We start from the raw sequence: 15,872 nt of genomic DNA, 5'->3' as shown, positions 1-15,872 counted from the left end.
TGCCACTAAGATAAGAGAGAGAATACAAATGAAATCACTAGATAATGATATTATTGTTTTAAAAAAATCAATAACAAGTATTATTGTCCTAAGAAATCAAAAAGTGTATTATGTGCTTCACACATAACTTAATTTCGTTTAAATCTCAGGACAAAATCCTCACGGAAGGTGTCAAGTGTAGCGAGATAATAGTTGAGGTAATTAACTGCAATTTTACCCCAAAAAAATTAAAAAAAAAAAAAAAAACAAATCAGTTTCCCACTACATATAAATGTTCAAAGTCACTACATATGTCACTATACAGATCACAAAAAAACTCAACAGCAGGTCCAGATTTTGACATTCTGTCATACATATCAAAATAATCACAACAAATTTTAGGACCCAAAAAAAAGAGAGCAGAAGAAACCTAACCACGGGGCTTACCGAAATATAAGCCCCCATCAAATCTGAGGCCGGTTATGTTACCCCAACTAGAAGTGCCTTTATCATGGCATCAGTTATTCCATCAGCATAAGGGATATGCCCAGCCCCCATCAAATCTGAGGCTGGCTATTTTCCCCAACTAGGAGTGCCTTTATCATGGCATCAGCTATTCCATCAGCATAAGGGAACATATGCCCAGAACCCGGAAGTTCATAATATTTAATCCATGGGAGTCGTTGGACAATGTAACGCTGCAACGTAACAGGCACAATACGATCTTCATCTCCATGCCATAGTTGGACTGAACCTTCATTGTTTGGAAATGGGTTTTCCAAATCCATAGGCTCAAATTCCCAAGTTCCAAAAGCAAACATCAGGTCACGGTGGAGGGACTCGAATTCTCCTTGCTGTCTTACCTGTGCCTGAGACCCAAGAAAGATAACATACAGAAAATGAAACCCTAGGTTAATTGTCCATTAAGTATTTTATAATTAGCTATTAAGAATAATAGGAAAATGTATTAATACTCACCATTTATAGGGCAGAAGCAGATTATAATCTAACCATGTCAATTTCACTCTTCTTCAGTAAGAATTTTCAATCAGTGATGAAATATTGGTCACAGCTCACAGATCGAGTTTATAAAATAGAGCTACGGCTAATTCAAGACATTACTAAACCGGGGAAACTAAAGTCACTGGGCAACTTAACGTTCCTCTGCAACTGCTATGAAATTCAATTTTCTTAACTTAACCAAACCAAACCAAACTAAGCCTTGTCTCCCAATCAAATGGGTTCGGCCACGTGAATCATTTTTCGCCATTCTGCTCTATTCTTCACTACTGTATCCATGTCAGCTTAGGTCTTTGCCTCCTAGCATCTTCATTTATGAAATTCAATTTCTAAAAGGAAAAAGAAAAAAAGAATGTCGCTTGGGATTGTTCAGTCAAAGATTATGCCAACATCGAGGGTTTCCACAAGAGGGAGAAGGAAAAGCAGTGACCCAGTCTTTGAAGTCTGCCACTTTAAAGGTCCTTCAACTTGTATCACAAAGGTCTACACTAATGTTGTGTTACAAAGGCCTCCTCTAATATATATGACCGTATATCCAATGAAACACTCGAAGCTATGAGATTTGATGCTCTTAAAATCCGGTGCGAAGTTGAAGCTATAAGATTCTTAGTCCTTCCATCATAATACATCACAGAAGCGGAAGAACATTTGGAAAGCATCCAAACTACCACTAGGAAGGCACCTTAACAACACTACTGGTATATTCAAAAGATGTGATTGCGATATCTCACGGGAGTTGCTTCAAATCATTTTCTCATGCAACTGTTCCCAAAGTCTATTCAGCTCTTTCAGGTACATCTATTATTGACTAGTAAAGTTCCCATACCACTTCAAGCATATACAAACTTGTTTTCTCTCTCATGTACAAAGAGAATTCCCTTAAAGAGGAATTCCATGTGGCATCCATTTCATGCAAAATTACTATAAGGCTCCTTTTGGATTTATAGATTTGAAATGAATGGATTTGACATCAATAATTTGAAGGTTATAGCCTTTAAACCGATGTAATATTTTAGATGTAGATATCAAGAATAGATTTGAGACAGCTTTATAATGATAGATTTTAACTAACCTTGTAAAAATAATTATTTGAAATCCTTCCATGAAAGATTCAAATGTACAAGGATCTTAACAAAATACCTCAAACATACCTCTATTCAATTCTCCACTTTAGAGCCATCATCTACCTTTAATAACTAAACTTCTTATAATTTTATAAAATTCAACCTCAAATTGCTTTATTTGAAATCCACTCATCCAAAGACAGCCCTATTGTTTACAAAGTTGAATAACTAAAGATCTGCACAAAGATGGACTCTAAAGATATTTGATGATGCCTTAAATGCTTTGAGGCCTGCACAAGAGCACATGCTTCCAATTCAGAAGTTGACCACTTTCTACTGGTGCCACTTCTCACCATCGACTAACTTGCTCTCCCGGCTTCAGAAACAATGGCATCAATCAATATCCACACAAACAAAAATTTCACAGTAGATGGAAAGGGAAGGACTAGACTGAATCACAATCTCTCATTTCTTTTGCTTTTTGGATAAAATAATAAAATTTGTTCAGATCAAAGAGAGAGTATGCACAATTTGATTGTGTGAGAGAGAGACAGACAGACAGACAGATTTTGAATAAGGCGATTCTCTCCCATTCCACTTTAAAGAGCTTTAAACGAAAAGATAGATTGACAACTTCGAATACAACTTGGAAGAACTTTACACCTTTGGACTTGTACTTTTCTCTCCGCAGACAATGTTGGGTATCACATAAATCTACTCTCAAGTTGCTCTGTCAATAATCTCAACCATCGCCTGTAACTAGGTAGAACAAATCTAAAACTACAAAAATCTCTTGTTCACTGCAAGGATAGATAGTAACCATTGCTATAATCATGTGAATTGTAATAGTTACAATCTCACAACAATACTAATAAGAGGTATCTTCAGATTCTTCCCACCTTCAACCTAAAAAATAACAAATAAATATAAAAGGAAAAGAATTAAAATAAGTAACAACCCAAACTGTGGTCATCTTTTCTCCGAATGAAATTACAGTAGAACATTGACAATATTTATCTTTGACCAGTGATTAATACTTGAATTCATTAGGGACCTTGAACCTGAAGAATGGACTTAGACTAAAGTATTATTGATCAAAGGCAAAATAGAAGTTCATTATGTTGCATTCTTGAACTTCAGCTTTCACCTGAACATCAATTTACTTATGAAAACTATTAGTATGTTGCATTCTAACAAGCCTAATCACCAATACCATGTAGACAAGCAATGATATCTAAGTACATGCTCAATGAATCAAAACTATTATAAATAGTCAAGGAGTCGAAGCAAAACCAATGACAATTATCAAGAAGTCAAATCCTCATGTGTTGATCACCCTCGTGAATGTGTATTTTTATGAGGAAGTGACGGTTTGGAAGTTAGGATCTGGCTGCTCTGGTACCATGTTAAATAACCATCTCGTCTAAAAGATAAGAGGTGTCACTTCTTGTCAAAACTAAGCCAGTAATAACCCAATTCCAAGTTAGCATATCGTGCTGGAAGGCTAAGCTCTGAACATTCAATCTATGGGATGAATTTATATGCAGTTCAAGTAAAATCCTTTGTAATAACATCTATGCAACATAGATAAAAATGGACAAACTGAGGAGGCTTTCTATTTATGCATGAAATCGCACAGCTACTATCATCATAGGAAATACTAAATCACATATACAAAAAAATTAAGCTGAAAATGTTCTTCAGTCCTTCCACAACCATGTGCTACCAATTAGGTAGGAGCCTTCTTTATACATCTTAAATATGTCCGGAAATCAAGCAATAGTTCATCAGCCTTATGGTAGCAAAATTTGAAAGAAATTACGATAAAAAGTAAATGCACTCACAAGAATACAAACAATAGGCGATTGGCTTAAAGTTTATCCATCGGAAAGAATGTATCCTATACATATATTTTTTCTAGAGTGAAATGTCCCTTCAGGAACATCTGATAAAATTGGCACTACACAGATATTTTTGGCATTGAATTGATTGATGGTGCTAGGGGAAGTAAACTGGGTCCAAAACTAACTTTTTGGCATTTTGCAGGAAAATGCCATCAAACTGTGTTCTGACAGCTGGCAGCCTGAGCTTTTAACATTGCTCCAAATAATGGCCTCATAACAAAATTTCAATTTAGTAATAGAAAATAAGCACAAATGGATTTTCATAATAAATACCTCGTATGCCTTGTTTGCAGAAAGCTTAGGCAAAAGTTCTACGTCTTGGGGAGAAAGAACAGCATAGCTGTGAGCTATTAAACTAAAAGAAGGAAACCACTTTTGAGTGTTCCACCAGTAGGTAAGCCATGGAGTGTAGTGAGCAATACGAAGTGTCCACTGGTCCTGAGGCAACTGCTGATAGTAGGCTTCTTTAGATAAATTTGCAGGAAAACCAGGCCACCAATAGTTGACAGTCGGAGCTATAAGTGTTGCTCCTGCCAGCCTGTTAGCATTTCATGTAAACCACTTGAGAAAGAAAAAAGCAAAGACACAGAAATAGCAATGCACAGACAGAAACTTGTTGATAAAAACCAAAGAAGGTAGTCTGTCATTCCTCCAGTATAGCGAAGATAGTACTAGCCTAAGAAGCACGCACACATCTAAGAAGGTAACGTGTCGTGTCCAACTCTGACACGACACTACAAACACATTAGTAGTTTGAATAAAATAATTTGGAATCCAACAATAAAATAAAAACAATGTAAATTTATACTTGTTTCTCCTCCTGTAGACTTAAAAATTATTATCTTTGACTTAAATATTCACATACAATAATTTTTTATCCTTATATCACAAATAATAAATACATAAAATTATATATTTGCCCCGTGTTCCCCACATATTGCGTCTTACACTTTCTGAAAATTTCCATATTGTTGTATCCGTGTCATATTATGTCTCCATGCCAGTATATCAGTTTTAAAAAGCAAAGGCAATGCATTATATCATTCCAGTTGTTAAACAATCTATCTCCCTCCCTCACTCTTAAATATAACTTGATTAAACAATACCTGTGAGGAATGTACTTGAGGCAGGTCCAAACCACCTGCCCACCCAAGGAAAACCCAACAAGATAGAATTTGGATCCTAGCCCCAACTGATCAGCAAGCTCCTCTATATCCAAAGCCAAACTCTTCATTGTTTGTTTTGGATTAGGATCACTTTCTCCGTAACCAGGTCTGTCAAATGACACAATGTAGACCCCTAAACCTTCAGCAACATCCTGTTAAAATCAACCATAAATCAAGCAATACGACAAATAAATTAGACTAGAATGAAGATCCACAAAAAAACGGAAACAACAGAAGCAAAATAAATAGTATCATTACAGGAGATAAACTTGTGTCAACTACAGCATAATGTTTGCAAGAGTCGAAGCCATGTATATACACTATTTTATAATGGGCTTTATCTATTGGGACACCATATTCTCTGTAGGACAAATGCCTTCCATCACTAAGTTTTATTCTAGTAGCTGTAACAGGAGGACCATCTGCAGAGCCACATATCCTGGACGGAGGTGGCCGTGTTGCCTGATAAGCCCATGCCATAAACCCCATAAAGAACACCACTAATATTTTCTTAAACATCCCTGAAAATATGAAGAAATGATTAGATTAGAATACAGTCCATAAAGTTGCAAGAGAAAAAAAACAGTTACGTAGTAAATTTTGGAAACAAAAGCTATGATCAATCAGTTTTATCCCACTCAAAGCATAGAAATATTACTTATATTAAATTCATCATAACAAAGTTCACATACAAGTTACAAGAAATGAGATGACAGGTCAAGCACTCACCAAGATGTTTTATGACACATCCAAAACCAATTTTAAAAAGACCTAAGTTTAGGGATTTTATCACGAATATTGTTAAGCAAACAAAACCTTTCCGGCTCAGTTTGTGGTGCACACCCCCATTGGAGTGTGCATGATTTGCACCCCCCTCAGTTATGATGCGAAGTGGTTGAAGTTATGACATCAACCACATTGAATCATAACTCTGAGTTCTGAATCAGTAAATTATTAGAGCTACAACACAATATGGTTGGGCCATAACTTCAAAAACATTGCGAGCATTTCACGTCATAAACTCAACACTTTGCATCGTAACTGAGGGTGTGTTTATCCTTTCCTTCTGTTATTGCCACTAACATGTATACAAATTCACATGTATCCAATAGTTTAAAAGATCATTTCAAATCAAAAGTCAACCCTTTCATAAACTGTGAACAATGAATCTCCTTCTGAATCATCAGTTAAGAAAGTGATCACTGTGTAAAATCCTTCAAAAATAATCTCCAGATCAAAGAGATATATTACTATTATATGTATAATGCCAGATTTACGTAAAAAATAAAATTGTATCAAAATCACTAAAGAAGAACACAAGAACATCCGTAAAGTGAACAACACCTATTATTGAAGCCCTTACTCATTTGTTCAAAGTACCAATTTCAAAGTGCTCATCTTACAATTTCCCCATAAATTACTGAAAATTTATTTCCAAAGTGCTCATCTTTGGCTCATCTGATGCATCAAAACAACATCTAAGCTAACATGTTCTACCCATAGGACTTAGTATACATAATTGTTTCAGAACAACTAAGACCCATGTCATAGTTCAGTGTATATTTGAATTGATCCATACATAGATTCTTTATATAGACCATATGGTAGTTGAAAATGAAGAAAACCCACCAGAAGGAAGTTGAAAAGTAGTCTGCTTTGGTCTTCTGGTGTGAGCCCTAGCCGATGCTGCTGATATCTTCCTGCTCACACCTGCTGCCATCGTTCTTCTTCTCGTGTGTCTACCTCTTTTCTAAGACCCAGAAAGAATGAATACCCACTACAGATTTGACCCAAAAACACTCAGAGAAAAATCAGTGACACAGAGACAGAGACAGAGAGGGAGACCTGGCTGTTTGTTCACTTAACTTAAGGCTCCGTTTGGATTACAGGAAATCTTAGGCTGGAAATGTGATGATTTTGTATGTGATTTGAATATTATTTTTTTTTTTAAATAAACTAAATGAAAATAAATATCAAGAAAATACTTTCTTATAAAAAAGATAAAAAAAATAAACTAAATGAAAATAAATATCAAGAAAATACTTTCTTATAAAAAAGATAAAATATATGAAAATGAGTAGTATTATTGATTTGTTTTTGCGTAAATTACACTAAGCCCCTTTAAACTATAATTTATTTACATTTTGTTCTCTTAAATTTCAAAACTTAATAGTTAATCTCCTTAAAATATTATCTTATAAAAATTAATTATTTTTGTTATAATATAAATTTACAAAAAAATCAAATCATGTGTAAAGCACATGATTTTTAATTTTGAAATTCAGTGGGGTAAAGTACAAATGTGTTATAGTTTATTTAAGGATGTTTACTATAATTTACTCTTTTTTAACAAACTAATTTATAAAATTTTGAAAAAATAAATAAATCTTTAAAAACTCAACCAAATCCGATTGAATTTTTTTAAAATATTGTGGCACTAGATTGGACAGTTGAAAATATTGTTGGAAAGTGAAAGTAAAAGTGATAGGCAATGAAGTGAAAGAAAATAAATAAATTTTATTGTAAGAATTTTATTAAGAAAACCACTCCTTGTATTATATGGACGAATTCAAATTTTACTGTGTTTTCTTAAAAAATGGTAAGAAATTGAAAAGTTAATTTTATGTTAATTGGGTTGTATAAGAAAATTATTTTATTTTTTTCTTAATCTTTCGCTTTCTATAATTTTCATCACAAACTAACGGGGCTAAGTTAAAAATGCTAGCCTATGGAAGTAAATGAGCATCTAAGATTTTAAGTTTTGATATGTGATGATGGATGCTGAAGTCCAAGGAATAAGTCGAAATTTTTGCCACAAAACAATGTCTTAATTTGGAATTTGTTAATCATATGATTTAATTTTGATGATATCTAAAATATTATGTAATAAATAATTTTTTAATATACATATTTTATATTATTTGACACAAAATATTATCTATTTAAAATATATTTTGTATGATATATTTGTTATAAATATTATTTAAATAGATAATACTATTCATGTTTGAATTTCGGATGAATTACTGTACTCAAATAGTAGATTTTACTATTCACAATTTTGAAAATTTGACAGATCACTATTCATCTTTTGACAAATTTAATATTAATGAGTTGTCTTTTTTTGACAAATTTGATTTTGGTGAATTGTTGTCTTTTAATAAAATTTAATATACCCCACATGAGGTGGTTGATTATTTTTATTAAAGTGTATCTAAAATCTTTACAATAACTACAAAAATTTTAAAAAGAGTATATATTTTTATATATGATATAAATATTATTTAAAGAAAATTTACTATGTATACAAATATTTTAATAAAAAAATTACTATGTGATCAAATATTTTAATAAAAAATTATTATGCAATCACTGTACATTTTTATTATCTACGAGAGAAGTTTGAAAATTTGGGTGTTACTGTTTACCGAAAGCGATTTCGATTTATATTTTCAAAACTCGCAACATTTGTTGAATAGAAAAAGAAGCAGAATATTGTGCCCACTCCGCACCGCTTGTCCATGTGATTATTGTGCTACAAAGTCAGACGATGAGCATCTGCCTCTCTGAGTACCTGTCTCTCCCGTGAGTATATTTTTTTGTGTATAAATAGAAATGTTTTATGTGGAGGAAAATCAATAACTTTAAGAGAAAAAAATCTGTATGTTCCAAAATTTTGAGTCTATTTTTTTTTTTTACTATGCTCTTTTACTTTCAGATCTAAGTGTTGTCTTTAGTCTTACACTTTCATATATGTTCTTTGTAAAAGAATTATTATAAAAGATGGTTAAAATACCAACATTTATTGTTGATTGAGACTCAACAGATAAGAATAAGATCTATGTAAAATCCACAAGTTTTGTGAAGGTTTGGTGGTATATTGATTTATTTTAGGATAAATTACACTGACATCCCCTAAGGTTTATATTTATTACAGTTCCCCTCTCACCTTTTGGAAATTACATCTCCCCATGAGGTTTAAAGTTTCATTACAGATTCCCTCATCAGTAATTTAATTTTTATAAATACCAATTTTGCCCTCATTGGGTAAATTACATTGACACCCCTCACATTTTAGAAATTACAATCCATTCCCTACGGTTTAAAGTAGCATTACCAATTGCCACCTCGGTTAGTATTAGTTGGAAAAAAAATTCATTGAAAAAGAAAATTAATTGAAAAAAAAAATTAATAAAAAAAAAAATTTGTTAGTAAAATTTTTAAATTTTTTGTTTAAAAATCAACGTAAACTCATTTTTTGAATTTATATTTTTTCTTCAAATTTACAAACTGAGACAATATTTATAAACTAAAAAAACTATCAAACAAGTTTTTATGACAGTTTTTTAAATTTTCGTAAATATAAATTGAAAACTGAAAACAAAATGGTCACCAAACAGGGCTCAGATGGTAAAAATGTCGTAAAATTAACAAGTAATTAAGTAAGTTATCAACATAAAAAATGATTTATCAAAAGATTCTTAAGCTATGTATTGTTTGATTTTTAGAATTTTTTTTTTTTAAATTAAAAATTAATTTGGTTGAGAAATAAAAAATAAAAAATAATTATCATTTAAGGGTAAAAAATAATTATCATTTTAACTTTTGGGCAGATTATAAACATACGTATGACTGTTTTAATTTAATTTGTAAAAAATTATTTCTAACCACTCGAAAGATAAAACTTATGTAAAAATGATAACTATTTTTTATTTTTTATTTCTTAACCAAATTAATTTTTAGTTTTTTATAAAAAAAAAATTCTAAAAATCAGACCATACATAGCCTAAAAATCTTTTGATAAGTCATTTCTTACGTTGGTAACTTATTTAATTAATTGTTAATTTTACGACATTTTTACCATCTGAAACCTGTTTGGTAACTATTTCGTTTTCAGTTTTCAATTTATATTTACAAAAATTTTAAAAACTGCCATAAAAACTTGTTTGATAATTTTTTTAGTTTATAAATGGTTGTCTCAGTTTGTAAATTTGAGAAAAAAACGTAAATTCAAAAAATGAGCTTACGTTGGTTTTTAAACAGAAATTTAAAAATTTTACCAACAAATTTTTTTTTAATTAATTTTTTTTTTAATTAATTTTTTTTCCAATTAATTTTTTTTTTCAATGAATTTTTTTTTCCAACTAATACTAATCGATGGGGCAATTGGTAATGCTACTTTAAACCTTAAACCTTAGGGAGAGGATTGTAATTTCTAAAATGTGAGGGTGCCAATGTAATTTACCCAATGAGGGCAAAATTGGTATTTAAAAAAATTAAATTGCTGAGAGGGAGAATCTGTAATGAAACTTTAAATCTCGAGGGAGATGTAATTTCAAAAAGGTGAGGGGGGAACTGTAATAAACCTAGACCTCAGGGGGTGTCAGTGTAATTTATCCTTCATTTTAATAGTAGAAAAATTCTTAAGGAGGTTCCTTGGGGAGTGGACGTAGTCCCAATATGCCGAATCACTATAAATGTCAGTGTTTGACTTTATCTCTATATCTCTTTTACTTTTATATTGATAATTATTGTTTCGTTTTTTATTTATTAAAATTTAAATATTGTGTTAATTATTTTTAATATTGTAAAATTATTTTAACCCAATTCACCATCCTCTTCAATTGTCTACCTGAATAACGTAATTGTTTAAACAAAAAGTCTGAATGACCACAAAAAAAAAAAAAAAATTATCTCAAAACTTCATTCATATTGTAATTATGCGGTATAGATAGAATTGATGTTGTTTGTAACTATGTATGAAATAAATTAAGCCCAATAATTAATAATTATGAGTAAAGTTCTCGATAAAAATATATATATATTAGAGTGGATTGTATTTAAAATAATATGCAGGTGAGTATGTCCTCTTCTTTTTCTTTTTTTTTTTTACTTTTTTCTTAGTTTGTTTATGATGAAATAGGTAGAAAGTGAGGGAAAGAGAAGAACAAAACAACTTTTAAGAGTTTATTTAGTTTGAAAGTGGTGGAAAGTAGAAGAAAATTAATTTTCTTGTACAACTCATATTAGCATTGTAACTAATTTTTAATTTCTTGCAAAAAAAATACAAGAAAACGTAAGAAAAATTGAATGTGTGAATTATTTATAACTAAACTTTTAAATTTTTCTATCTTTTTCTTACAAAATTTTCATCTTAATCAAATACCTACAAAAATATATATTTTCTTTTCTATTTCTTTTCTTTCACTTTTACTTTCACTTTCATTTTCTACCAAATTTTCTTTCTAATCAAATGGAGTCTTAAGTTGAAAATTACTGATCTTTTGAATTTGGATTGAGGGAGTGAAGTATATGGTTGGGAATTGTTAAAGAGCACCTAAAAAATTTTAGATTATCAATTGACAAAATTTATTTATAGCTTACTTAATTTAAAATTTGCAATTCCATGTTGTACTTTGAAGAATTAGGGTTTTGATAAATTTTTTATATTTTCAAGTTATTTGTTTTTTAGTTCAAAGGATTCAAAAAGTTGATATTTTTAAAAATTAGGTTTAATAATTTTTTTTTTAAATACATTTTGTTAAATAGTATAGCAAGATGGTAATAAAAGATTTTAAAATCTTGAAAACAATTCATGTGCCAAAGTTTAATAGAAGTTGAATTGGGTATGTGTTATTTAGCACTAATATAAGATCGTGTATATTCATTTTGTAGACTAAATAATTATCTTTTTAGGCTTTTTCATTGATCTGAAATGAGTTTGAAAAAAAAAACAACTTTTAAATCGGTGTTGAACAAAACAAGTTCCCTTGAAAAATCTAGATGCATGAAGAGGCTCATAAAGCATTTGGAGGAGAATATGGCAAACTTCACATCCATGGAAAAGTTAGATATTTTCTATGAGAATTATAGTGTTGGTATATATGACATATATAGCCCATGTATGACAGGGGAAAGGTGATTATAGACTATTTTATGTCTTGTTTGCGTTGAGCAACCACAATATGTCACTTATGCATATGGTTGTTAAATGCCCTTTCTCAAATTTGGTATGTATGCATCTCATTAGTCCTTTGAGCATTGATTCTATGGTTTCCTTGTCAAAACTTCGTTTTTTTTAGTTGGTGAATGCTAAGATCAAGAGATTGGTTTAGTGAATAAGACAAGACCAGCCCAAAATAATTTAAAACTTAAAGTAACAACTCTCAATGATACCTTTTTAGTTTTTTAATATTAGCAGTTAACTTGTGTTATGCAATTTCAATTGGCCACTCTTGTACACTCATATCCAGGAGGTTTAGAGGTAAATACAAAAATTGATTATGTTGTTGGATTTTAATTCTCGATTTTTATGTAATTATTTTCATATTTATAATTGATCTTCTATGTGGGGGGGGGGGGGAAATTAACTTATATTATGCACGGACATTGTTTGTATTAAAAAAATAAGAAGAAAAAGAAGATATGATATTCAACTCATTTATTTCCATTTTACCTTTCTTGAATAAAAATTTTATTTATAAGTTTTAAAATCGTGTAAAGTTATGAAAGTGAGTTTAATGTCACATAATTATTTGATTTTATAAAAATCATAAAATAAGTTAATGCTCCCTTTGCCTTAATCAAAAAATGTTGGTGTTAGCCAATAGATGATTTTAAATTTTGTTTTTATAAATCTAAAAATTAACCAAATTTAAAGGTTTTAAAAATTTTAAAAGGTTTTAATTGCCGATGGTTTTAATAAGGTTGGAATTTAGTAGGATTTTACAAACAGTTTAGTCAATAGATGTTTTTTAATTTTATGTTTGTAAAAAAATCAAAATTAACAAATTTTGTCAATGGATGTTTTTATATTCAGCCTTTTATAGTTATCATACAGATATATTCGAGTAAGTAATATCAATTTTTTTTCTTAATGGGCTGAGATTTCTTTGGGGCCTTTTTGGTAGGGCATGAAATTTCATAAGATATAAGACTTCTGGTATAGGCTATACAAAATATTGCCATCTTCCTAAGTGCCGTTTGGCATGTGAGTTTGGGTGAGGTTGGGTTTATTTTAGTTACGAAAAGATAAATTAAATTTTTTAATTTAATAAGACAAAATGTCACATTCAAATCATAATTATTTTATTTTTTTTTATAGGAGTTTAAAAAGTTAAAACATCATCTCAAACAAAACTTTTTAACCACAAATTAAAATAAACAAAATATTAAAAAATTAAAAAGTCAAGCTCCATCCCAACGAGTCTAATGTTATTGGTCTCTGCAACTATCATAAGGTAACGTCCAAAGTGTAATGATGTGAAATCTAATTATATAAATTTAAAAAACTACGAAAACAAAGATAATTATTCTATAGTTCCGGAATATCGTGCGTGAAAGCAAAAAAATTTACGGTTGACAAACTATTGACTTACTTCCTTTATTAAGTAGTTAAAAAATAGATAACAAACTACTAACATATTTTACAATTTCTTATTTATCAGGATTACTACACAAATAATGGAATAACCTAATAATATTCCTGAAAACAACAATAAGAAAATTGGAGTTTTTTTTATAAATCTCATTTCTAAGAGTGTTATTCTATCCAAATCATATGTTTTTTTCTTTACTATTCTATTAGGCACTATTTAAGGTAAAAAGACCAAAATACCCTAAATCTCTCCTACCCCCATTAATGTTGATATTTAATTTTGATTGTCATTATATCTTCACTCCAAAAAAATACATTAACTACACACCACTATTTAATGTTGATATATATTACACACAAAAAATTAAACATGGTTCTTTATTGATGACATGAATGTGAATATGAATGTTTACATCAAATGACGTGAATGTGAATGTTTACATTAGATGACATTGTGATAAAAGCGATGTTATGGTTCACATCAACATTGCATCAAATTACACAATCACAAGTCTTAACTTGAAATGAATTTTTGTCATTGTGCTGTTAATTACATAATGTGAATATTCATACTAAAACATACGAATGTGAACATTCACATCACTACATTAGATGAGAGAGAATGTTCACATATTGTAAACGTTCACATCACTACATGTTGTGAATAAAAATGTGTTGTCAATTAAAAATATAATGAACGTTATTTTTAATGTATTTTCAATTAAAAATAAAAAGGTTCACATATTGTGAATATTTACATTACTATATTAGATGAGAGAGAATTTTTCGGAAAGCTGTTGTGAACGTTTACATCAGATGAGAGATAATGTTCACATTATTTTTAATGTGTTGTCAATTAAAAATATATTCACATCATGAAAGAGAATGTTCACATTATTTTTAATAAGTTATCAATTCAAAATATATTCTATAATAATATAAAATAATAACATCAATATGAAATTTCCTATGCCTTAATTATTTTCCTTCTCTCTCCTCTCCCAACATTAATATTAAATATAAGGGCATAAGAGTTTAACAAAATAATATAAATTAAGAAAAATGACTTTATGAAATAAAACTATAAATACATGAGACTAAGTAGGTTAAAAAATTTCTTCATAAACTTTTAAGATTAAAACATTTCTAAATAAGACTTACAAATAAAAAATCCTTAAAAAAAACAGCAATAAGAAAAGTGAGGGGGGGGGGGGTGACAAAAACAAGGGGGTGTGTGGTGTACTTGGAATGATCACATGAAGTCCAGAGTGGGATATACAATAAAAGTACTTTGGGGTTCTAGTTATAGAAAGCCCACCTTCTTGCTTTGCTAATTTTAGAACATCTGTATATGATTCTCTTTTACTTGAAATGACCTCTCTGCACTAAATCCCACTAACATTTCCATGTGTGTGTGGGTGGAGTTCCTTTATGCCCTGAGCATTGTGCCCCCATCTCCAAAGAATCTCTCTCAAACTTATATATCTAGTTTTATTAATTAGATCCCTCTGCAATGCTTTATTATGTATAGTTTAGGATGGTTCTAAACAATACTACGTACCCATTCAACAATCTCACCTGGTTGATTACCTTAAATGAAAAAAAGTTGGATTCTCTTTGTCAATTTGGGTATGGTCATGTAGAAACCTAGAACTGTATTGTTTTCCCTTTTTTGCTAAAAAGTAGCCTACAATGACAATTTTTTGCTTAGTTGGGACCACATGCAGCATTTCATATAGTATTGGATAAAGTTACCTATACAAAATTTGTGCATAGAAATGTATTCAAAAAAATAATGTGGGGTTGATATTTAACTATTGTATGATAAAATTTATATCTTAAGTAAATATAAACCATGCATTCAATATTTGACGTGTTTTTATGTTTACAAATTTTGTATATCTTGTATTACTCTATAATATTCTTTTATGACGCGAGTTAGTACAAATATAAAATCCGTAACATATATCATTTAAGTTATGATATTATACATTATAAATTATGATGTGATGATCATATTATGTTGTAACAAAAAAATCATATATATCATCCTAGCTAAAGAGGTACACATAATGTACATCTTTTAGGAGTGCGCATTACATATTGTCCTTGAATTAAACTCATTATATAAGTTAGGCAGACAACCAATCAAGAACCAATTCCAAGGGACCACCCAATGGGGAGTAAGTGAGAGAGAGATAGTCAGAAAGGTGAATGATATCATAGAAAATTTCTTGATGGAGAGAGGTTCACAATGAGGCTCTTTCTTGATGTCCCATAATCTACATTCTATATTCCTCCTCTTATCTCCCTCTAGGTCAAGTACTTCACTACACTATATATATACGAGGCTTCTTGTTCC

General features: G+C 30.2%; 1 protein-coding gene across 1 annotated transcript; it reads right to left on the bottom strand.

The window, feature by feature from the left end:
- Positions 1–232: 232 nt before the first annotated feature.
- Positions 233–7,089, bottom strand: LOC114317240 (uncharacterized). The gene is made up of 5 exons (XM_028263949.2): positions 6,763–7,089; positions 5,392–5,654; positions 5,074–5,285; positions 4,241–4,505; positions 233–848 (listed from the first exon to the last, which is right to left on the bottom strand). The coding sequence occupies exons 1-5, from the start codon at positions 6,851–6,853 to the stop codon at positions 537–539; spliced, it is 1,143 nt and encodes a 380-aa protein (XP_028119750.2). The 5' UTR covers positions 6,854–7,089; the 3' UTR covers positions 233–536.
- Between the last annotated feature and the right edge of the window lie 8,783 nt (positions 7,090–15,872).

Source organism: Camellia sinensis, chromosome 3 (assembly GCF_055761805.1).
Source record: "Camellia sinensis isolate YWXY chromosome 3, ASM5576180v1, whole genome shotgun sequence".
In the NCBI taxonomy this organism is placed as follows: Eukaryota; Viridiplantae; Streptophyta; class Magnoliopsida; order Ericales; family Theaceae; genus Camellia; species Camellia sinensis.
The sequence above is the reverse complement of the archived record's forward strand: the minus strand, read 5'-3'. Positions and strand labels throughout refer to the sequence as shown.